General features: G+C 44.3%; 1 protein-coding gene across 1 annotated transcript in view; it reads right to left on the reverse strand.

Moving 5' to 3' along the window:
• Nucleotides 1–2,871: 2,871 nt before the first annotated feature.
• plppr5b (phospholipid phosphatase related 5b) overlaps nucleotides 2,872–25,217 on the reverse strand; it is a gene marked incomplete at both ends in the record, with an annotated part of 88,458 nt that continues 66,112 nt past the window's right edge. The window contains 3 exons of the mRNA XM_080794082.1: nucleotides 2,872–2,901; nucleotides 10,042–10,176; nucleotides 24,606–24,782. Coding sequence (XP_080650208.1) covers nucleotides 2,872–2,901; nucleotides 10,042–10,176; nucleotides 24,606–24,782 — 342 coding nt within the window. The remainder of the gene's footprint in view (nucleotides 2,902–10,041; nucleotides 10,177–24,605; nucleotides 24,783–25,217) is intronic.

Consider the following 25,217-nt stretch of genomic DNA (forward strand, 5'->3'; position numbering starts at 1 on the left):
CCAAGTCGACTCCTTTGGGTCTGTAAATATCAGACTTAAATGACCACACTGAGGACTGACCTTTATGCGCTGTGTCCACAGAAACCGTTTCATTTGGGGGGGGGGGGGTTTCTCCAGCTGAGAGATATCAAGGTCCACGTCGCACGCACACACCGTGTGTTCAAAACAGCCAAAAGAGTAGCGCTCCTTTCCACAAGTCGAAGGGTCTCCATCTTGAATTGCACAGGGTGTAAAAAATAAAAGCAAATAATAATAATCACACTCAAAGTGAGGGGGCGCTCTTATCGTCATACGTCATCAGCCAATCAAATCATCTCAGATTTGGTATACACAAACACACAAAGGTGGGCGTAGGAGGGGCGAGCGCGCCACCCCTCAACAATAATAATCACACTCATGTGAAGGGAGGGGTGCCTTTTATCGTGATGACCATGTATGATAGCCTGGTAATGTTTGTTTAGAGTGCTCTAAACACACGTTAAAAGACACATCCATAGACTTGGCTGCCACTAGTTTGTCTAAAGTGCTCTAAAAACAAACAGACATTGGACGGGGCTAGCACCCTGTGGCGATTAGCTGTGCGTCGCCACTCACGCCACCCTCAAGCCCCCCCCCCCCCCGCCACTCAAGTGAAGTGGGGGGCAGCTGGTAATGTTTGTTTAACCCATTCAGGATGGAATTGTGTGTTTTTGGCGTTTTAAGCATTATGTTATACTTCGTATAGCTATTGAAATATATTTGAATATATATATTCACATCTTGGAATATATATTCCTTCAGAGTGAACGTATTTAACTCAAATCTTTGCCTCTAGGGGGTCCCCGGAACGAAATATTTTGAGATGGGGGGTCGGCGGCCAATTACATATAATTTGGGGGCTCCTTGACATGAAATAGTTTGAAAACCACCGATATAGAAAACTGTCAGGATTTAGAAGACATTTTGGTGTTGGGTCAAAATGGGTTAAAGTGCTCTAGACAAACATCTCTAAAAAAAAAAAACATGGACCTGGCTGCCACATGACGTAATTGCAAAAGCCAGATATGCTCTACCATAGAAATGCGTGGCAGACTGTCACGGCCCCTTATAGTGTAAACCACTGCTATAAAGCGTATAGGCTATTTCTTCACTGGATAGAAGGACAATCCAGAGACAACTTTTCCCCCAGAAGTCGGCTTGCTTGCTGAAGAGCCGTTTGTCATATCTGACAGTTGCGTTTGTTTATACAGTACGTACCAACACACGGTAGCCCAAACAAAGCCATCAACACAACTCTTCTCTTTCGTTCTTGACGTTCTTCTAGATCGTTTTTTTATGGTGAGCGCCGGTGCTTTTCATTCTGGGAGGTATAACAGTTCAGGGAATAAGGTTTAGAACTGAGAATATGAAGCCACTCGACTTGTTCCACCAAACAATTATAGATTTTTCTGTCCTTTTCTTGAGCTGTAATCGACGCACAGGGAGGGGAGGGGCAGCAGAGGTGGGTAGAATAGTGTTCACTTGAGTAACTTTTTGAATTCATTGTAGTTGTAAGAGTAGTTACTTTTCATTTTCACATATATTGTGATGAAGAAAATGTTGCTTTTACTCATAAGGTAATGCAAGACAGTCAATTATTCACTAAGAGAGATAATAATAATACTAAATAATAATGAGCTGCCTTCTTTGTCTGCAAGTAAAGCATTATTGTGTATTGCTTAATTAAAAGTTGTATGGTAGGCCATAGTTGAAGTTGCACATAATTAGTTGAGTACTTTATTTAAATTACAACCCACCCACTGATTAATAACGTGACCTGTTATGGTGTCTATTTAAGTGGGTGAGGTATACACATGTTTCGAGCTTGACCCGATGAAGAGTCTCGGGGCTCGGTGTGTGGGTTTATTCTTTTTCCTTTCCTTAATTACATTCTGACTACTTTAAATTGTACTCGTGCCACTAAGTGATTAGCTTTTATCTGACTATGTTTTTCTTGGCTGCTCTATCCACCTCTGGAGAGGACGGTCGGAGGGACGGGAAATGCAAACACAGTACACCGCAGTGACATGACAGCGCTAGGGGGGGATTGTTGTTTTTTATCGGTAATGCGCTCCGTAGCCGGTAGGGAGGGTGTTGTTTTTTAGCGGTAATGCACTCCGTAGCTACTAGGGAGGGTTGTTGTTGTTAGCGGTAATGCGCTCCGTAGCCGGTAGGGGGGATTGTTGTTGATGTTAGCGGTAATGTGATCCATAGACGGTAGGGGGGGTTGTTGTTAGCGGTAATGCACTTCGTAGCCGGTAGGGAGGGTTGTTGTTAGCGGTAATGCGCTCCGTAGCCGGTAGGGAGGGTTGTAGTTTTTTTTGCGGTAATGCACTCCGTAGCTGGTAGGGAGGGTTGTAGTTTTTTTAGCGGTAATGCACTCCGTAGCCGGTAGGGAGGGTTGTAGTTTTTTTTAGCGGTAATGCGCTCCGTAGCCGGTAGGGAGGGTGTTGTTTTTTAGCGGTAATGCACTCCGTACCCGTTAGGGAGGGTGTTGTTTTTTAGCGGTAATGCACTCCGTAGCTACTAGGGGTTCTTGTTATTGTTAGCGGTAATGCGCTCCGTAGCCAGTAGAGGGGGTTGTTGTTGTTAGCGGTAATGCTCTCCGTAGCCGGTAGGGAGGGTTGTTGTTAGCGGTAATGCGCTTCGTAGCCGGTAGGGGGGGTTGTTGTTGTTGTTAGCGGTAATGCTCTCCGTAGCCGGTAGGGGGGGTTGTTGTTGTTGTTGTTAGCGGTAATGCTCTCCGTAGCCGGTAGGGGGGGTTGTTGTTGTTGTTGTTAGCGGTAATGCTCTCCGTAGCCGGTAGGGATGAGAGTGGACGTCCAGTGGGTCTGCCACACGGCCGACTCCAAGTCATGTGACCTCAGCGAAGGCGATGTGGTTCTGTAAGGACAAACACACAGAGAGAGAGAGAGAGCGAGTAAGAAAGAGAGAGTGACACACACAGATAGACAGATAGACTGACAGAGAAGTCAAGCTGCCATTCATGGGAGCCATGTATCTACGCCGGCCTCCTAACTGGTCCCCAACGGCCGCAATGTTATAGAGGGTTTAATGCAATCAGATAGGACTTTTCTGTTTGGATGTACATGGGCTGTCAACGCCAGAAAGTAGTTTTTTTTTTGCCACTCAGTACCCGCATAAGTTACGGGTATGATGATGATGATGAAGATGTCACGCGCATAGCCTCTTATTGCAAGTGGGCCCCCAAATAATATTTATTATAGTATCATTAAAAATGGTTATGAAACAGAAACAGGGTTTTAGTCTGCAACCACTGCTGCCCAGGTGCATCTGCCCATCATGACAGGGAAAGGCAACGCGTCAGCTTACAGTTACAATCTGTTAGGCGTCGCTCACATACTGTATGAAGATCAGGGTGCTCTCTCGCTGTCCTTGGGGGGAGAGAGGGGAGGGCAGAGCAGCTCGCAAATTAATTTCCAATGGGAGTCAAGTGGTTTTGACAAGACAAGCTTGCTCCATGGCTGTCTTCTGCCAACCCCCCCCCCCCCTCCTCATGGAGCAAGCTGAAAGCAAGCTCGTCTCGTCAAACCACGTGACTCCAATTGAAAATGCATTGCGAGCCGTGCAACACACAGAAGACACACGAGACAGCGAGAAGACAGCTGTCTTTTATATGTGACCGAGGCCTTAGCAGAAAATGTCACTGCACTGCCCTGCCCATGCAAGCCTGAAAAGACAATAATAATAATAATAATAATAATAATATTATTATTAATAATAATAATAATAATAATAATAATAATAATAATAATATGCCTGACTCACGTTGGAGTCTGTTGTGGAGAGATGCACACAAAATAAGATGCAGGCCATAATGGACAATGTGAGTCATCCTCTACACAAAATCTTGGCAGACCAGAAAAGTGGTCGCAAGAACCTGTTTCGTTCGGTGACGATGTAAGAACAAACCATTCAAGAGCACTTTTGTACCAACAGCTATCAGGCGCTTTAACTCCACGGCCAGCCGCTAGGCTTATGAACTGGACTATTGGCTTTCTAGCTTTAGTGTTTAGTTATTTATAGTGACACCTTTTAAATTATTTTTAATGCTTGTTCATATTATATTTTTAAATATATTTGTCTTTCTTTTTTAACCCGTCCCTCAGTGCCCAAGACGTCTCCAGACGTCTGTATAATTACACCCTATGGCCTATGATGTCTGGGGATGTCTTAGGGCCGATTCATACTCCTATTTTAGAGCCGAATAAAAGTTGGTTCGGATGTGTGGGGGGGGGGGGAGTGATGGGGGAAGCTCTGGAGGGAGACACTAGTCTCTCTCCGGTGTGATGACATACAAAGAATGGAGTTCGAATCCTGATGTTGGGTCCTGCTTCTTCCTGATGTTGTTTACTTACTAAAAGTAATATTGAAAGCTGCAATATATGCGATATATATATATATATATATATATGAATATTCCTGGGCAAACAAAGTGTTTAAGGCGTTAGTTAGACAGTTAGCTGTGTCCAACTGAATTATATACAACACACAAAACCCTAAAAATGATTCAATTAACCTAACCTACATGAGCGAGATTAGGTCCATAGAAGTTCTATTTTGACATATTTCCGGTTAATTGGCCCCGCCGAGGGTCTGCGGGTCGATGCAAGCATTGATTTTTCTAATCCATTTAATCTGCATGGCTGCGAGTGTGTAATGCCTGATTTGTACTTGGTTAACAGGGTTTTGGTAAAGCGAGCAAAAAGGTATGGATCAACGGCGGCGGCTAAACACATCACCTTTTTAACCCATTCTGACCTGAGATCAGATTCATACCAGGTTTCCACTGGACACACACTGGTCTGATCAACCCATTCTGACCTGAGATCAGATTCTAAAAATGTCAGTCGTTCTTCGAATTTTTCAAAAATAGCAGACCTACAAGCTCGTATCGCGCCACTCGGTGGCGCGATATGAGCTTGTAGATCTGCTATTTTTCAATAGCTAAAGCATAACATGATGCCAACACCAAAATGGGTGCCCGGTCAGAATGGGATAATAAGCACATGTGCCTGCTCGACACCACCACTTCCCACCAGTGGGTCGGGACCCGTTTGTGGGTCACAGACACACTATTATGTGTCCCGTTATTTGCTTTTATTTCCTACATTAATTTATTTTCATAATTATTATTATTCCTAAACATTTCCAAAATACATTACCCCCCAAACAATGCCCCAATATCATGAATGAATAAAATAAAAATCTGGGGGGGGGAAATAAATGACCCTTATGGGTCTGTAACTCTGAGAGTGTGCAAATGGAACCAAATGGACCCGTTTTCACCTTTGAGTGAAATTAACAACATACATTGGGGTCCCAGAGATAGCAGCGGGGGACCATAGCGTAATTCAGATCAAACTGAGGGTCCTTGCAATTAAAATGGTTTAATATCACTGCTGACCTTGGCATAATTATTTTCTAATGGTGGTTTGAGAGCCACTGCAGTACACAGTATACATATAGGCCTACACACTGGTAGTTTCAGTGCAGTAGACCTACACAGTGTTAGTTACAGTGCAGTAGGCCTACACAGTGGTGGTTACAGTGCAGTAGGCCTACACAGTGGTGGTTACAGTGCAGTAGCCCTACACAGTGTTAGTTACAGTGCAGTAGCCCTACACAGTGTTAGTTACAGTGCAGTAGGCCTACACAGTGGTGGTTCAGTATACAGTAGGCTACACACAGTGGTTCAGTACACAGTAGGCTACACAGTGTTAGTTACAGTGCAGTAGGCCTACACAGTGTTAGTTACAGTGCAGTAGGCCTACACAGTGGTGCTTCAGTATACAGTAGGCTACACACAGTGGTTCAGTACACAGTAAGCTACACACAGTGGTGGTTGCAGACTGCAGTGCAGCACAGTGTGTTGGGTGGGAAGCTGCAAGCAGCCATGCAGAGGGTTGTGCTTCGCTGCGGGGCGGGTGGAAGGGCGGGTGGAAGGGCGGGTTTTAGGGCCCTGCTGGTTCCCAAACACCGCATGGGACTCGGGACCTATTTGTGGGGCATCGCGGACACATTGTTATGGGTACCCTTATTTGTTCTAAATTTGGTTTATTATTTAAAAAAAAGGAAACTTTTCATGAATGAAACAAAAATGATATACTATATATTTTTCCTGTAACTCTATGAAGATTAAGATACAAATCTTAAGAAATTCCATGAATGAGAAGAAAACACAGAACTAGTGAAAATAGCAGATCTACAACCTCACTGCTCAGACTCTTGAACAGTTTCTATACAACAATTAGACTGCTGAACAAGAACTAGGCCTGGTGACACCGCACAGACTGAACTGAATGGGTCTCCTTTTAGTAGAGACTACTTTATATAATATACACATAGGCTACATCAATATTATTTAATTATTTTTATATGCATACATATATTGTACCATGTAGATTAGTCATGTGCTATGCACTCTTTCTTTCTTTTAACTGCAATGATGAGCCTGCACAAACAAGAATGTCACCCATGTTACTTGTAAATGTGATGTGACAATAAAGTTTGATTCTGATTCTGACAACACGGCGCTTTCGTGCCGCGTTGTGAGGTTGTAGATCGGCGTTTTCACTAGTTTGGGTCCCGGGGGCGAATATCTTATTTCTGTTTTGGGTCGCGGGGCTAAAAGGTTTGGGAACCTCTGGGTTATAGGGTAGCGTTGTATGGGGTTGCTAAAGCAGGGGGGGGCGGGGGGACGAGCTGCTACGGCAGTACCTTGGTAATCGACTTCTGCAGCCATATAGCTCTTGTCAGGCGCCCATATCTGAAACCAAACCAGAGCCGGTCACATAAATTATCGTTACTGTTACAGTTCCACCCCAGACTGTCTACGGCCGGTGCTGACCCCACAATGCCTCGTCTCACGGTAAATGTCCGATCGTCCACCATCCCAGAATAAGCAATTTCCTTGGCTCGTTCTCCGGGGATCAAATGCTTGCAGCGAGTGATTGGTTTATGACCGTATCATCTTCATGCTGTGCGTCAGCCATGTGAGAAATACACGGAAATGGAGTCACTGCTAGAGTCACTGACAGCCCAAAAGGTAAAATTATTATTATTATTTAAAGGACCAAGCAGTCCTGAAAGGTCCTTTATTGTTATTGTTAGTTTTTTTTCTTCTTCCGCCAAAAATAGCAGGTCTGGCTGAACCGTGCGAAATTTGGAGATATGGTAGAGGGCCATGCCAAACGGTGAGGATGCGAAGCCCACAACCATTGGCCAAAGGGCCAATGGTTCCGACTCTCATTTAATTGGTTTCCACTCACTCATTGAGCTCCTCGTCTGAATCTGGTACATTTTCAGGTTTATACGCAGTCAATTAATTTATCTTTATACCCACCATTATCCTTAGTTATCCTTGGGCAACTTGCTACAAAAACACTGAATGATTTTGCTGTTAACAATGGAAGAACTGATTGTGTCCAGTCAGCTCGGTAGGTAGAGCTCTTGCCTTTGCAACACAAGGTCATGGGTTCAAATCCGGGCACCGCCAACTCAGTGTATGAGTCTTCAAGAACCCTGACCCCCACTATGAAAAACCGACCCCGTCACAATACCATGGTCTTCTTTTTCTCAAGTTTAGTCTTCCAACCATGCATCTATGGCTTATTCTTATTGATTATTGCCTTCCTGCTTGGTCCTGCCATATCGCTGCTTGCAGCGATTATTTTCTAGTATTATTATTGTTATTGTTATTTTAGCAGGCTAAAAGGCTGTGTCGCTCTCAGAGTTAAATTAACATTGATGAGCGTAGATTTGGGATCCCAATCTATGCTCATCAATGCTAATCTAACTCTCAGAGTCCCAGAGATTAGGGGCTATTAGGGCTAATTAGGGGGGCCTAATGCATGTCAATTTGTGTTCCTTGAAATTAAAATGTTTGAGATAATGCATGTCAATTTGTGTTCCTTGAAATTAAAATGGTTGAGATTGAGATTGAGAATCACTGCTACAGTATAGCCATTACAAATGTTACTTTAAATAGGGGTCTCTGACATGGGAAAACAAAAGGATTGAAAACCACTGTTCTAAACAAATGTTCAGAAAACAAGAACAGAGAAAAATGCTCACTGCAAACACACAACACAGCAAACGTTGGAACGGCAACAGCCCACACATTGGAGACGGAAGAGCAGAAGAGTTGAAGTGGAATTTAAACTGAGTCTGCAGCATCATACTACTACAAAAAAGTTGTTTTAGTGAAGCGCTGCCTTGCTGACCTTCTGTTCTGCATTCCTTGTACCTCTGAGATTGTCTTAACTAGCCACTAGCGGCTAGCCGAACACCTATTCTAGCCGGATGTGTGGGCGATTTAATTGGCCAGGAGTTCATGGTGGCCGTGATTTATTGTGTTTTCGTTTCTGCATTCTTTCCGAGGCTCGATTCCGCCAGCCGTGAACAATGTGTCGCTTTCTGAGGCACTAACACCTCTCCGAGGGACCGCAAATACAGCCACCCAGTCGCAAGACACAACAAAACCTCTGTGACAAATTTGACCAAAGAATGTTGAGCCAAACAGAGCGCGAGAAGATATGGACGAAGGTTTCTACCAAGCCTCCGGAACCGAGGGGAAGAATTTAAGCCAAATTAAACAACGGGTCGTTTCGAGGAAGCAATCTGATTGGTTGAAACAGCCTCCTAGCCGTGCTTCAAACGAGCATGATGGAACACCTAATCAAAACAAAGTGCAGCAGACTGGGTGGCTAGGCTCGCGTGTTTCTTGGGACATTTGTGGCCGTAGTGACTACATCCGTCATCAAAACAATCACGATTTTCTTTTTTGCGATTATCTTAGTTTCAAGGGTAACTGTTGTATAATTTCAATTACACTCGAGGGTCAGGGTTAGGTCCCTTTGGAGTACGCCTTGAGAAGGAAAGGAGGAAGGGAGAGGAGGAAGAGCAGCCTCTCTTGGCTTATAGAAACCTTATTTTTTGGCATTGGGGGCTGGAGAGAGAGAGAGAGAGAGAGAGAGAGAGAGAGAGAGAGAGAGAGAGAGAAATAGTGATGTAAGCCAAGAGGGAAGAGAGCCAGTAAGATGGAGACAGAGTGAGACAAAGGCACAGTGAAATACAGAGGTTGATCCTCACGGGTCCACAGTTGGACACTCAGACTTAAACGAAACCCTGTGAATTTCACTGTGGAGAGAGAGAGAGAGAGAGAGAGAGGGGTGGGGGTCGGTGGGGCTCACAGCAAATCAAATCTGGAGCAGTGGTTCTCTAAGTGGGGGTCCAGGGACCCCTGGGGATATTGGCAGGGGGTTCCAAATGGACCCTTTTACAGGTCTGTAACTCTGAGAGGGGGCAAAAACATGGAACCAAATGGATCCCATTTTGCACCCTCTCAGAGTTATGGTATGGGCCGGTCTTTGAAATCTCAAAAAAGTTTGAGAACCACTGATCTAGAAGAAGGTTTTTCTATTGTTCATAATGATGGTGTTCTACTTAGTGGGGAAAAGTCGTTGGAACAGGGGCAGGCCTCGGAGCCACTGTAGGCAGGACAGCAGCCACTCTTTGATGAAACAGAAAGAGCCCTCCTCCTCCTCACTGCTCTCCGTCTCCTGTGCTCCATGCGAGGGGGCTACGTGCTACACCACGGTGCGTCGGAACGAGGAGAACAAAAAGAACAGGTTTTTATTTGACAAGACAACTCCACGCCATGTGATACGTGCTACCATGGGACGTCAGAACAAAGCCGACTAATCATGTCTTTATTGACAAGCCACCTGTACACCGGAGGCTACTTGTCCTATACAGCCTCGACGACCTTACAGGCGTATGCAAAGGCTCAACTTATGTCATTTAGATAGCATTTTATAGTATCCTCATAGTTTCAATGGGTGCGTACATATACTCACCATGTAGTTCTCCAGCGGCCTCTATACGTGGCCCATGCCCCTGTGTGTCTGTGTGTGTGTGTGTGTGTGTGTGTCTGTGTGTGTGTGTGTGTGTGTGTGTGTCTGTGTGTGTGTGTGTGTGTGTGTGTGCGTGCTCACTCACCTGTGAGGCGATGTATTTCTCCATAGGGCTGTCGACGCGGCCCATGCCCATGGCGGCGCTGCCCGGCAGCTGCTCCGACGACGTGTCATCGCCCAGCAGTAGCTTGCCTTTGAAGTTGTGCACGACACACACCACCTAGGGTGGGCACGCACGCACGCACACACGCACACAATGGAGGGGGTCAGACGCCAACGGGGAGAGAGAGAGAGAGAGAGAGAGAGACATGAGTTCATGCTGTTTCACAAATCACACATTGGGACTTAATTGGCCTGAGAACAGATATTGTTTTCTAAGTTAACATTTCAGTAAGAGCACAGTCACAATACAGACTATTTAGGTCATTAGTAGGTAAATGTTTTCGGATGCCCACGTCTGCGTGGGTGGCACTGACAACTCCACAGATTAATCGATGTGATTTGGGTGTCTGGTTTAATTAGTTAGTTTTTCCACTGACGTGTGTCAAAACCTCACTTTCGTGCGTCATAGGGCTGATCAATGAACAGCATCGACTTGCCCACTGTGAGCTTCTCACTTGCGGGTCGAAGCTGTCATTGTGGGGTGTTTTGATATCTTTTTTTATGGATCTTAATATCTTACGAACAGCAGGATGTATCCACCACATTGTTCCATCCACCGTCCACAGGCTCTCGAGAGCCACTGTTTCATTAATTTGCAACAGTTTCCGTACATATTAACGTTTTATGCCATATAAATTAATTGTATGTGGAAAAGGGAGGGGTATACGTGTCCTTGTTCTGCTTGAATGGTCTGTCTCTGTCTGTTCTTCTCCTATTTTTTCCTCTTAAAATAACAAAGCCTTTTTCTGACTGCTACATGAGGGTACAGACTGTTGTGCCTGATTTGCGGGTTTCTGTCTGCAGTAATAATTTGTGCTGGAAGTGTTGCCGGTGCCGCTGCTATACTCGGTGCGCCAAAGGTTAGGGTTAGGTTTAGGTATAGTTTTACTGAGGTTAAGGTTAAGGTTAGGGTTAGGTTTAGGTGTAGGCTGTCAATGACAGCGACTGGCCAGTCACAGCGCACCCTCTACGTCACTCTGTACTCCGTGGAAACAGCAGCTGTGACCAGATTTGATTGATTTGCCATCGTGCAACCTCCAGCTTTTCAGGAGGAGAAAAACTTATTTTTTTATCGAAAATGAATTAATAGCATAATAGCACAGGCAGACTCTTCACATACTAGAGCATGTCTAAAATAAATGTCAGAGCTGAAATCGACATAATTATAAATATGAAATAAATACTTTAACATTACACCTATAGCTACATGTTTGAGTCCACTCCACAGAAGTGAACCTTTCAAGCCGGTTTTCTCAACTTCTCTGCAAGACATTACTCTATAAGCCATATCTCCAAAACGGGTGGGTCAAACTGAACAACCAATATGGCAATTTGAAGCTATGATGCCCTGCTTTCATGAGACACGAAATGAAAATGTGGTTATCTGCTAACTGGAGCTACAGAAAAGCCATTACAAAACACAGTGATTGAACCAACAAAAGAACATCGAAAACGGAACAGAAACAACGGCCGAGAGACAGCACGTCTTGCACCTGGCAGTAAATGACACGCTGTGTCATTCTTGTTTACTTATATAAGAATTGTGTTGCGTGGGAAGATGCATTTTTCAGTCCGCGTTGGCTCTTTTCCATCAGTATAGATTGGACCCTGTGAATGTGTCGGACAGGCAATCAGTCGTATGATTATGCTAATATACATACTGTAATCACCAGTTCTGGAATAATCAGAACTGGTTATCCCTCCGCCCCCCGAACTCTGATTGATATGGCGCAGTTTCAGAATCCTCTCTTGTAGAGAGAGACAGGACCTCACTGTTTTGTATGCCATGTTGTCTGTCGTTGCTGTTACAGGGGCCAATACCTCGTATATTTCAACTTTTTAAAGGACCACTTCACCAATTTTCAACCTATAGGTCCTCACTAATAATCATGAAAACATGGCACAATTTTTTTCTACTCGGCCTGTGTCTCATAGGATGGCTGTGGGCAGTTCAGAAACAGTCAGCGGTTGTGAGCCGTGAAAAGAATCCGAGATAAAAAAAGATTTCGTTTGACTGCCGATCACGACGTTCCCGACTTTTGTTTTAATCGCTTAATTCACCGATTTTGATAACTTATAAGAGATACAAGGATACGTCACACGTTCCGGGAAAAAAACAACTGGCGCTGCATGGCTTCCTAGGGCTGATGGGAAATTGAGGCTCCATGCATTTCTAATGTAATTCAGTACAGAGAGTATGCACAATTGCACATGCTTGATTTTCCTACAGGACACGCCCCCCTCATCTAGACTGAGTGGCAAAACATTGAGCAGCATGGAGTGTTGGAGTTTGGAAGCGCTCGTTGGAAATCACTCAACCGTCCTGCCGTACCACCCGCTTCTAAACGTCACATAATGCAGGAGGCAGCAAAATGTTGTGTTATTGAAAACAAGCACTTCCAAACTCTGACACTTGGAAAAATAATCAAATGCAGGGCATTTCTTGACAGAAAGTAGCTCGTAACGTTTCTATGGTGGATTTTTATGAAACAAAAACTTTGCAGATAGATAGAGGATAAATCAAGCTTTTCGTACAGCTGCAATGTTGGTGAGTTTAACATTGTTTAATGCAATCAGACAGGACTTTTCTGTTTGGATGTCTGGGCTGTCGAGGCCAGAAAAGTAGTTTTTTGCCACTCAGTGGGCGTTCCCACATAACTTCCAGGTGCGATGATGTCACGCGCATATTCCCTCTATTTAAGTCCGACGTCATTTCGTAGTGCTACGTTACGTCGGGGTCCAAGTGGCACCAGCTCCCGTCCGCATCTCATTGTAAATAGAATATCTAAACGTGTGAATCTTTTTACAATGACGTTATTTTTCAGAAAGGAAGCCATTGAGGGTTAAAATGGGTCTTAATGCTTCCAACTAGAGTAGAATTATTAATGTGAAGTGTCCATGACAAAGAAAATATATGATGTGGGGACAATAAAGACTATTATCATTATTATTGAAGGTACCATTTGCTCGGTAAAATATTTCGGGGGCATATTTAGAATGTGTGCAGGCTTGAGTATGTTGAATCTAGTTTGCATTAATGATAAAATAAAATAAAATAAAATGGAGATAGTATTCAGTGTGGGGCAGACGGCCTTGTCACAGCCAGATTTGGGTAAAATTAAACTTTCGTGGTTGTTTTCGTCTCAGATTTAGTCCGACGGAGCGTCTCAGTATAACTCTATAACTCTAACAAAAGTAGGACCCGCGAGTATCTCTAGAGGGGGGCGCTCACGTCACGGCTAAAATACCGAATGGTGGCGTGAGCTATACGGGTCGCCCGGTGTTCCATTCTCTACTACTCAGCAGTGTGTCAACATGGCCATGAACGGAGGGCCCCTTTTCACTGACGGTGACGGACCATATAGCCTATAGCCTAGCGTTGCCTATAACAACGGAGAACTATTCCACACAGTTTCCACCCAACGGCGATGATTTCGGGTTATTTTCTCCAGGAAAAGAAAGGCACGTTATTTTGTCCCAGTGTGGAGCCCATCGTCTGTGTCATCTGTGCTTTTATACCCCCTCCTCTCCTTTTATATATACCCCCACCAGGGGACATGCTTTTTTATCCCTGCTTCTGGGCGTCACACAGTTTAATTCAGGCCTTTCCTCTTGGGAAATATATTGGCATCGCTCATGTACCGCAAGTACAGGAACACGCGCACACATGCAACGAACACACACACATGCGCACCCACACACAGTGTACTCCTCCACCGTGCATCCTTGCCGAGAGCCTCGTCTCCTCGCTGACTTGGAGAGAAAATAATGTCCCTACAGCCTGATCCTGGGGAAATCCCTGCAAAGCCAACAGAGTGTGCACTACGTGTGTGTGTGTGTGTGTGTGTGTGTGTGTGTGTGTGTGTGTGTGTGTGTGTGTGTGTGTGTGTGGATAAGGATTCTGCCACTCTGTCCATCTCGCTGAGAGTGGATAAGGTTGGAGAGGATAAGTCACGGAGGGAAGACTGACTTGGCTCAACCGGACGGAAATGTAGCCGTCAGCAGAAGATTACACACACACACACACACACACACACGCACACACAAACAGACACACACACACACACACACACACACACTTGTGCGCACACACACCCACACACACTATCGCCATCTCTTTATTTCATAAGAAGTGACAGCAGTGTGAGTTTACGGGACATCTCTATATCCAGCAGCCATACAGTGCCGGTACTGTAATGTTTTATCCGCCAGTCAGTGTCTCACTATATTCCTATAGCTCGCTATGCACAGTCCACTGTGCCCGTAGAGAGGCTTATACTGGAAGCAGAACATCCCTTTTTGGTCGAGGTTTGGGTTGCGTCATTCATTGGCTCTCAAACTTCTTCATATCAAGGACCCTTGCCGCAGCTGGTCCACCCCCTTCGAATGTTAGCGACTGATAATAATCACCAGTGGATATACGTTACAGAGCGTCGCAGTCCCGCCCCCTGCCAGGGCCCAGGAAATGATTCCCCCGTTCGTTTTCCTCATAGACATTTCAAAAAGTATTTATTTACAGACCTTTTAAGCCAACTCGAGTTGTGAGAAATATTAGAAAGAAGAAAGAAGTAAACACCTTTTGTTGTTTTTCTTCTCACGAGGCTATTCGAGGCAATTCAAAGTGCTTCACAGAAGACAAAACAAATACAGAGTTCAACAGTGCACTTTAAAAATGAACACAGATTATAATAGATAGGCTACAATTAAAATAAGATAAAGGAGCATATAAATGAGAACAAATACTCCCACCTTTGATACAAAAAAAACACAGTTCATTTAAAACCCATGCATTAGACATCATTAGCATAGGGAATGTTAAATAAATATTCTTTTTTTAAATTGGATTTAAAAACAACTATTTTTGGGGATTTCCTGATGTAACCTGGGATATTATTCCAGGTTTGTGCTTCATCATGTTTTGTTCCAACTATCGGGTGAACAATTAGTAGGCCAGCCCCAGATGGGTTCTAGGAGGTTCATATGGCTTCAGCATTTCTGAGATGTAGCTGGGCCCAGAGCCAATGTAAGGATTTTAAAACTGGTATAATAATGGTCATATTTCCTAGTTTTCGTCAGGACTCAATTGCAAGAGATTTCATCACTGATATATCACGGTATCTGTATAAAAGGCAATATTCAGAAAATATGATGTATTCATTCCAAAATCTTTTCTCTTCTTTCAAATTTTATTAAGTACATTAATCTTGCCTCCTCCAAACAGTAAAACACTGACTGCAACTTTACTACTCTACTAGTACTAACAAATCAATATCATGATAGAGGATGATATATCGATATGTGATATATTGCGATATATCGCGATATCGATATATTGGCACACCTCTAGTACGTTACTTGTCACTCAAATGCAATCGAGCCAGCGTGTTCGTCTGGAGCCTACTGCATGTATTCTGGCTGCAATTAGCAAACACGGAAGTTAATTATATATCACACGGCCGGTTAAGACTGATATGAAGTTAGGGGACTTACGTGGCCGGTTAAGACCGATATGAGGTTAGGGGACTTAAGTGGCCGGTTAAGACTGATATGAGGTTAGGGGACTTATGTGGCCGGTTAAGACTGATATGAGGTTAGGGCACTTACGTGGCCGGTTAAGACCGATATGAGGTTAGGGGACTTAAGTGGCCGGTTAAGACTGATATGAGGTTAGGGGACTTACGTGGCCAGTTAAGACTGACATGAGGTTAGGGGACTTACGTGGCCGGTTAAGACTGATATGAGGTTAGGGGACTTAGGTGGTTTATTTGTTTATTTGTTTTGTCTTCTGTGAAGCACTTTGAATTGCCTCGAATTGCCTCGTGAGAAGAAAAACAACAAAAGGTGTTTTCTTTTCTTCTTTCTAATATTTCTCACAACTCGAGTTGGCTTAAAAGGTCTTTAAAAAAATACTTTTTGAAATGTCTTGCCTTAGTAACATAAGTCATTTATTTCACCTTGGTTACGAGTCGAAAATGGGGAAAAGAATGCAATCAAGAGGTGAAAAAATTACGATTTTCAGCTCTTGATTGCATTCGTTTCCCCATTTTCGACTCGTAACCAAGGTGAAAGAAATGACTGTCTGTTACTAAGGAAAAATAGCCGGTATGCACTTCTCGTCAATAAGGATTGCGGAAATAATATATTGATGCATGGGGATAAAAAGACAAACATGAGACATCATGATAGAATATGGATTTTTAAGCCACTTAAGGATACATTTAAACGTCACCTTCTCCAGATAGTCATACTGCCCAGAATAGCTGAGACAGAACAGTATCTAGACAACTTTTTTTTGCATTTGTCTTTTGCAATCCATTGAGTCCAAATGAACGCTGAGGATTTGACTGTGCATCGATCCAGGGCCATGTTTAGCACAAAGTGACATTGATTACAGGCTCTGACGACACGCCTCACTTTCTCCTATAGCTGCACGAGTGACGGCACCAAAATGGATCCCTTTATTCTGTGGCCTCGAACCCATCAAGACCCGAGGCCCAAGTCTAATTCAAAGTTCTTTCTAAATCAGTTCTCACACTTTCAAGATTCTATAGAGATTGTATATTTGCTATTTTTGAATAGAGCACCGAAGTCCTGACGTAACTCGCTCATCCCGACGATTCCCCTGGTTCGCGGAAGTCATTTCTCTATGGAGAATAACATGGGGTGATCTTAATATCGTCTACTATAAGCGTTGTGGTCCAAAAATAAACAAGCTGTCTCTGCGTTGTTAGGTGTCTCTGTATCGTTTGCAACAGTCAGTCACTCATATATGATACAGTCTGCTTCTAGCGAAAATCTAACTAATTCAGCAGCAGTAACATTAGCGTTTTCTCTCAGTCAGTTGATTCTTCATATCCATATGAGTGAAGCGGCCGGGATGAAATGTTTATTTTTCAAACACAGTTCTTATATGAAGCAATCTAAAAATCCTCCTATGGCGATTTCAATGCAACTAAAAAAATACATGAACCTGGGGACTGACGCCCTCTACTGAAAGTGACGTCAGACTTCGGTGCTCTATAGCCTATATGCAAACATCGGAAATGACTCTCTCTCTCTCTCTCTGAGGGGAGGCCAAATGCATGTATTTCTTCCATTCTATTCTGTAGAACCATTCGTTGCGTGAGGATGTGTTGAGTGAGAGTAAAGCAGGGCTTCCATCAGAGCCTCTCACCTTAAAAACAAATTAAATAATAATAATGATGAATTGATATGATTTTATAGCTGCCTATAGCCTCGGAGTTGGCTGAACAAATTTCGATTGTGCCGTGTTTAAAACTCCTTTAGCGCCATCTAGTGTTAGAATGCTCACACTGCCGATATGCCGCCACGACTGCTCCCACTCTACGGAGCTTGTTTCCCTTCCGGGTTAAACAGGAAGGTGGGGGCCCTCCGGGAGGAGAACACCACCACTCGCATTAGCTCACAGCCTTTAGCATTAGCAGTACAACCAAAACAAACTCACGCATGATTTACTCTCGTCGGGTGCGCGGCGGCGGCGCACCATGGACAGCTCTCGAACCTTTCGAGATACGGCGCTTTGGAAATCCTGTTAAAATGGTGGCTCAACTGGAGCTGGCATTTAAAAATCGCATCGCTGGTGGGGGAGGAGGAGCTCCATACAAGCCGGAGCAATGCTAAAAGGTGTTCACATATATGGAGTAAACGGTTGTCTATACGCTTATACGCGTAGCTGGCATAAATAGGTCCCATTAGCCTATAGCTACGTTTATAAACGTAGATGGCACTTAAAGAATTAAGAATTTATCAACAGTGGTTGTTGTGAATAATAGATGTTTTGGATTGAATGAGCGTCTCTCGCTCACTGGCTCACTGCATTTGATCGTGTACATTGCTGCAACGTCAATATTTCGTACATGCTACACCAAAAATCTCTCAGCCAAAAAGAGCCGTTCTACAACGAGATAGCTTGTAGATTTTTCTGCTACTGATGTTTCCCCCGAGAATGCGGATGCTGGGGTTCAAGTGGTTAAATTGTTTGAGGTTGGAAGCATCCTCTCCGCTCAGTGCTTGGTTGGCCTTGACTGTGTGTGTGTGTATACTGTATGCGTTTGATGGGTTTTGTCTGGTCTAAAAAGAATAAACCAACCAAATGATGCATTTGCGTGGCGCTTGAAAGAAACGACACAGAACTAAATTAACAAACAAACATGATGCTCTGGCATCAGTTTCCTCCACCGGCCTCGATGAACCGTTTGAATCATTTGACACACTTACAGACGGAGTCGGATCCGGGAAACGAGTCGTCAATTTAACGCTTGGCGGAAAAGTCACCCCGGATTGAGCATTTCTGCGGAAACAAATCGGGCCCTCTATATATACATAATTACATTTTCATCCTTATTTCTTTCTTGGCTGAGAGGTAGCTAAAAAGAACGGCAAGGCAGGATTCCTTTCGCTCCTCTCGAACGCAGTGCAGAAACTAGGGCGCTCCGTCATTAGCGTGTGCTTAATGTCCCTTAACCCATTCTGACCGGGCACCCATTTTGGTGTTAGCATCATGTTATGCTTTACGTATTGAGAAATAGCAGATCTACAAGCTCATATCGCGCCACCGAGTGGCGCGATACGAGCTTGTAGGTCTGCTATTTTTGAAAAATCGAAGAACGACTGACATTTTTTAGAATCTGATCTCAGGTCAGAATGGGTTCATCAGACCAGTGTGTGTCCTAGTGGAAACCTCGTATGAATCTGATCTCAGGTCAGAATGGGTTAAAGCCTTAACGCATGCTCTGTAGTACGAAGGTGTCACAAAAAGCACTGATCTGTAAGCTGACGACACGTTGCGGTGCGAGGCGTTGTTAGCATGCAGATCTGTTCTTTATTTATTTGCCAAGTGACACATGAGGGATTAAAAAAATAAGCTTTACAGCTTCATCCTAACAGCACGCATGCACGCACAAACAGTACTGTACTGTATAGTCACACTCAAACATGTGCTTAGTGACAGTGTCGCGATGCTGCTTATTATAAACCACTTTGGACTTGTGTTGTTTTATTTTGCCCTGTAAAGTGGCTTGTAATGTTGTTTAAACCAGAAGTGGCCCACATTTTGTGTTCATGTCAAGGACCCTCAGGATCATTACTGTCCATCTGAAAAAAGACTGAGCTTGTAGATCTGCAATTTTCAAAGAGCCGATTTCAAAGTGGTAAATCGCTTGTTTCTCTAGCAAAGACCTGGCAACGCTGCTTGGTGCTCTCACACAGGCGGCGGGCACCGGCGTGCACACACAAGTACGGCAGATATTTATAGCCGTGTAGTGTAATATGCTAATCACGAGCTCATGTTGTTATTTCTGTCGGTTGCCATGCAGCGACACACAAACATTCACACTTTGCGAAGAATCTGTTGTTTGTCACATCACAGGTTTACAGGTATTGATGATATTCACACGGCTGCCATCTTGCCAGCAAGGTGACACTTCCCATACACAGCCCATTCATCCAAACAGAAAAGTCCTCTCTAATTATATTAAACTGTAACACCATCAACATCACCAACATTGCAGCTGTATAGGGAAAGCTATTATCCTCTTTCAATCTGTAAAGTTTTTGTTTAATAAAAATCCTCTCCTCTCCTCTCCTCCCCTCCCCTCTCCTCTCCTCCCCTCCCCTCCCCTCCCCTCCCCTCCCCTCCCCTCCCCTCCTCTCCTCTCCTCTCCTCTCCTCTCCTCTCCCCTCCCCTCCCCTCTCCTCTCCTCTCCACATCTCTCCTCTAGCACGGGGTGATAAGTACGAACAGACACAAGGCACATATTGATCCTGAACACGGGGGTGGGGCTGTCTTTTCTGCACCCCAGAAACCATTTTTCATTTTTTGTTCTTTCAATGTCCTAGACTGTTGGGGTTTTTTTGTATTTGTTGAGGGAATGGCTAATGGGGATGGGGGGGGGGAGCTTTTCACCACTCAACTGTTCATATTCGGGCCGAAGTATTCAGTGGCAATGAAAGGCAGACACACACACTGGAGAACTTTCTGTCAGCAACGGCAAAGCTGGCCGTCTGGCCAAGCCGAAGAAATGGGTCTCAGGAGGAGGGTTGTGTGGACCCTGTTCCCATATTGACTGGACTGACTGAATGAATTGATTTTTATTTGTATAGCACCTTACATATAGTTACAAAGTGCTTTACAGACAGGTTATAAAACAGTAATCATAAAAACATCAAAACAATGGACCATGGACTGCTGAAGGCACGGCTCAGAGTGGAAACATGCATACTGTATGATTGATGAACTGGAGGGTTTCAACACAAAATGGGCAATAGGGGGAGTATTGTGCTCAGTGATGGGCGATGACCAACTGCTCTTCACCTTTTGATCTTATCTTTAAAGGATGGTGTTGTTTCCTGTGATTTATTTATTTTCTTTTTGTGATTATAATATAAGGCGTGTGTTGAGATCCTGGTTTTGACCTGTATTATACCTGGCATTGAGCAATAAAGGACCTTTTCAAATCAAAATCTCCTCTCCCCATATCTCCTCTCCTCTCCTCTCCTCTCCTCTCCCCTCCTCTCCCCTCCCCATCTCTCCTCCCCACTCCACATCTCCTCCTGAAGCATTACTCATCTAAATATTCCCTCAGACAAGTCATTCTCGTTTGTCAACAAGCACAGGGCAGACACATAAACCTCCCATTTTTGCAGGGATGCGTTAAATGGACACACGGTGGGTTAGGCTGTTGCAATTTCTTTTTTTTGTGTAATGATTGAACGGAGCCTGTTCATGTTCAGCAACAGAGAAATGATGTCCTTAGAAATGGGGAGAGAGAGAGAGAGAGAGAGAGAGAGAGAGAGATAGAGAGAGAGAGATAGATATTTTAATCATGCAGGAACCAATGGAGAGGGTGAGAATGTATATAAGATGGAAGATCTTACGTTAGCATACACCGACACATAGGATAAGGCATCTCCTCAGTGTGTGTGTGTGTGTGTGTGTGTGTGTGTGTGCGCGTGCATTTTTATTCCCATTGATCTTTTCAGACTGCACATCAAAGCCAGGTTGTGTTCATCATTAGAGTAGCTACTGCAAGACCATGCAGCATCCATCGTAGCTCGCCACAAGTAAAGGAAATTACTATATAGTCTACACGCACGCACGCACACACACACACACACACACACACACACACACACACACACACAGAGAATGGGCCCTATAGCTCCACATAAACTTTTAATGGCTGCTGGCTATTACAATTTATTACCTTCAGTCCGAGTTGTATAGGAAAAAGGTGCTTGGGTTTCACCATTTGTTGTTTTGGTATAATGCAGTCCGGGTCTAAATGACCTCACGAGTCGACTATAACTTTTGACGTCCGCAGTCAGCAGAAGCTGAAGTTGTGGAGGCCAAGAAAGTAATCCATGAAAGTTTATGGAAGTGCATCGTTCGTTTTCAACCTTTGTCACGTCAAAGCCCATTATCTGATTCCTTATAGGCATTTGTGGCACGGACGGACGGGCCATTTCATGAGATTTAGTCTCTCAGAACCAAAATTAAACAAATAATTATTAAATTATCGTCGGAATTGGATGAGATTTTGTCCAACATTTCCATGCTGTATTGATGTGGTACCATTAGGAGAGATGACAGGCAAAAATTATCAAAATAACAACTATTTTACAATCTCTAATTGTGTAGAGTTCTCGTAAATTAACTTAGCGATGCGGATGTTTAACACTAATCTAAGACTCGAGAGCGAATTGTACGCTCTCAACAGTTAAATATATTTAACGGGTTATACCAACTGCATCGTATAGCATGGGGACCACCTGTAAACCCCCTCAAGGACCGCCTGGTGGTCCCCGGACCACCGGTTGAAAACCACTGAACTAGTGGTTTCCAGGAATTACATTTTGGGCAGGTAAGATGTGTTAATTGCCGTCTCCCCGCGCACAATCAGTATAGCACTAAAGGTTTTCAAAGAGATATACCTGCCAGACACCAGGATACAAAGAGATATATCTGCCAGACACCAGGATACAAAGAGATATACCTGCCAGACACCAGGATACAAAGAGATATACCTGTCAGACGAGTAGGATACAAAGGCTGAAAGGCATGCATTTACATTCCAATGGGTGATTGAGGGTCGCGCTCTACTGTTAACGGCCAATTAGCTGTCCACTAATAGTTCTCAGGTCTTGTTTTTGTCCTCTCTCTTTTCTCATTGTATGGAATTTGGCCATGAGGCCAGAAATGGATATGGACAGGCGGACGCCTGCCCTCACCTTATTGTAGATACAGTACGCCTCTGACTACATCATTGCGTCATTCTGTCTCGCCGCGACGCCCACACACACCCCAACCGTTTCAAGACAGCCAAGTCGAGCAACAAACAAACAAACAGAGATATTATGGGACCACATTCTGGCTCCTATAAACGGAAATATGTGCTCTGAGAAACCTAGTTGACGAGACGTGTGCTATACTCGACGCCTCCATGTGTGTCTGCAGTGCTTGAATGTGTGGGGGCGTCGTGTGCTTTGTTACAGCGTGTGCCATGCGGGTCCTTAACCCATTCTGACCTGAGATCAGATTCATACGAGGTTTCCACTGGACACACACTGGTCTGATTAAAAGGAGAATTCCATGCTAGAAGGCTTTCTTACCATTATTTGTGGTTGTTACATCCCCACCAAAGTTATTTTGTGCAAAAGTGCATTATTGGCTATTTCCCCTACCATAAGCCCTCAGTGGGGGTTGGGTTTTTGTGCTAATTCGCTTATTTCCATCGAGATAAGTAGTAAAGTGTGCCGCTTGGGATACTATTTACATTATGAAGAGAGGATATATACCAACAAAAAAATATTGAGCGGTGGAAATAAGCGAATTAGCACAGCACCCCATAGCCCCATTAAATTCAATGCAATTCATTGAGGGCTTATGGTAGGGGAAATAGCCAATAATGCGCTTTTGCACAAAATAAAACCTGGACCTCTTTTGGTGGGGACGTAAGAACTATACAAATAAAGGTAAGAAAGCCATTTAGTATGGCATTCTCCTATAACTCGTCTAGAGCCGAAGAAAATGTGTGCTGTGAGCATGTAGATCTTCTATTTATGTCGTGTGACACAAGTACAAACAAGGCATGGCTCTAAACCTAACCTCTAAATGTCTAAAGCCCAACCTGAATCTTTTCTAATGCACGTGACATCATCGTAGTACACCAGGAAGTAATGCGGGAACGCCTACTGAGTGGCAACAAAATGCTTTCTGGCTTCGACAGCCCCATACATCCAAACATCTGATTCCATTAAACTCACTTTGCCACTCACATTATGCATGCGCACGCGCTCTATTGATTCAGGTGTTTACCATAAAACAACAATGTCTCCAATTCTTGCTGTACTTGTGTGGACATTTGGCCCTCACAATACAAGCATAGAATTAAAATGTGGGCACGCACGCACAGTTCTATAACCCCACGTGTTACTGTCGATGTGGTTGCACTTGCACTTGCACGAGCCATGGCGACCTTAAACTGTACACTTTACTGTATGGAAGCTTTTGGAAATTGAGAGATGCAACCAGCCTGGCCGTGCACGCAATACTATTTCTAAACGCATGTGTTTGCTGTCATAGTGTGGGCTGGTCTCACCAGGAAGGTGGCTATAGTTCTAAAACGCATTGTGTTTGTTGTCGTATAGTGGCTGGTCTCACCAGGAAGGTGACGATAGTTCTAAAACGCATTGTGTTTGTTGTCGTATAGTGGCTGGTCTCACCAGGAAGGTGACGATAGTTCTAAAACACATGTGTTTGTTGTCGTATAGTGGCTGGTCTCACCAGGAAGGTGGCTATAGTTCTAAAACGCATTGTGTTTGTTGTCGTATAGTGGCTGGTCTCACCAGGAAGGTGGCTATAGTTCTAAAACGCATTGTGTTTGTTGTCGTATAGTGGCTGGTCTCACCAGGAAGGTGACGATAGTTCTAAAACGCATTGTGTTTGTTGTCGTATAGTGGCTGGTCTCACCAGGAAGGTGACGATAGTTCTAAAACACATGTGTTTGTTGTCGTATAGTGGCTGGTCTCACCAGGAAGGTGGCTATAGTTCTAAAACGCATTGTGTTTGTTGTCGTATAGTGGCTGGTCTCACCAGGAAGGTGGCTATAGTTCTAAAACGCATTGCGTTTGTTGTCGTATAGTGGCTGATCTCACCAGGAAGGTGGCTATAGTTCTAAAACGCATTGCGTTTGTTGTCGTATAGTGGCTGGTCTCACCAGGAAGGTGGCTATAGTTCTAAAACACATGTGTTTGTTGTCATAGTGTGGCTGGTCTCACCAGGAAGGTGGCTATAGTTCTAAAACGCATTGTGTTTGTTGTCGTATAGTGGCTGGTCTCACCAGGAAGGTGGCTATAGTTCTAAAACGCATTGCGTTTGTTGTCGTATAGTGGCTGGTCTCACCAGGAAGGTGGCTATAGTTCTAAAACGCATTGTGTTTGTTGTCGTATAGTGCGGCATGGTCTCACCAGGAACGTGGCGATGGCGCCGCCGATGATGAAGCCGGCGATGACGTCGGACCAGTGGTTGCGGTACTCGGCCACGCGGTTCAGGCCCGTCAGGAAGGCCAGACACACCAGCGTCAGAGACAGCACCGGCTTGGCCAGACGCGTGCCCTTGGCCTGCACCGTGTACGTCACGTACATCTGCACACACGGACACGCACACACACACACACGCAACGCACAGTGTTAACATTGGTTAGTTACTTTACTTTCTTTGTTTATTTCGACGGGACATTGCATATTAAAATGGACATTAATATGTGCCGCCTCTGGGTGACTGATTCCCCCCCCCCCCCCCCCCCGTGGGATAATAAATAATCTGTCTACATTACATATGAATGCAACATAAATACACCCAACTTAGCATTGCATGTTATTTTACATCCACAGCCCCCCCCACACGAAATATAAAAAACAAAACAGGTAGACGGTGAAGGACATTATAGGAAACGAAGCATAAAAACATGCATACAAACAATGCAAACAATAGTCGGCACTATTGCACTACTAGACCGGTGCCAAGCTGTAGAGCACCGAGTGGGTAACGACCCGTTCCACCCATCCGCCTGTGTCCCT

Source organism: Protomyctophum bolini, assembly GCF_963924005.1.
Source record: "Protomyctophum bolini genome assembly, chromosome: 21".
Classification (NCBI taxonomy): domain Eukaryota; kingdom Metazoa; phylum Chordata; class Actinopteri; order Myctophiformes; family Myctophidae; genus Protomyctophum; species Protomyctophum bolini.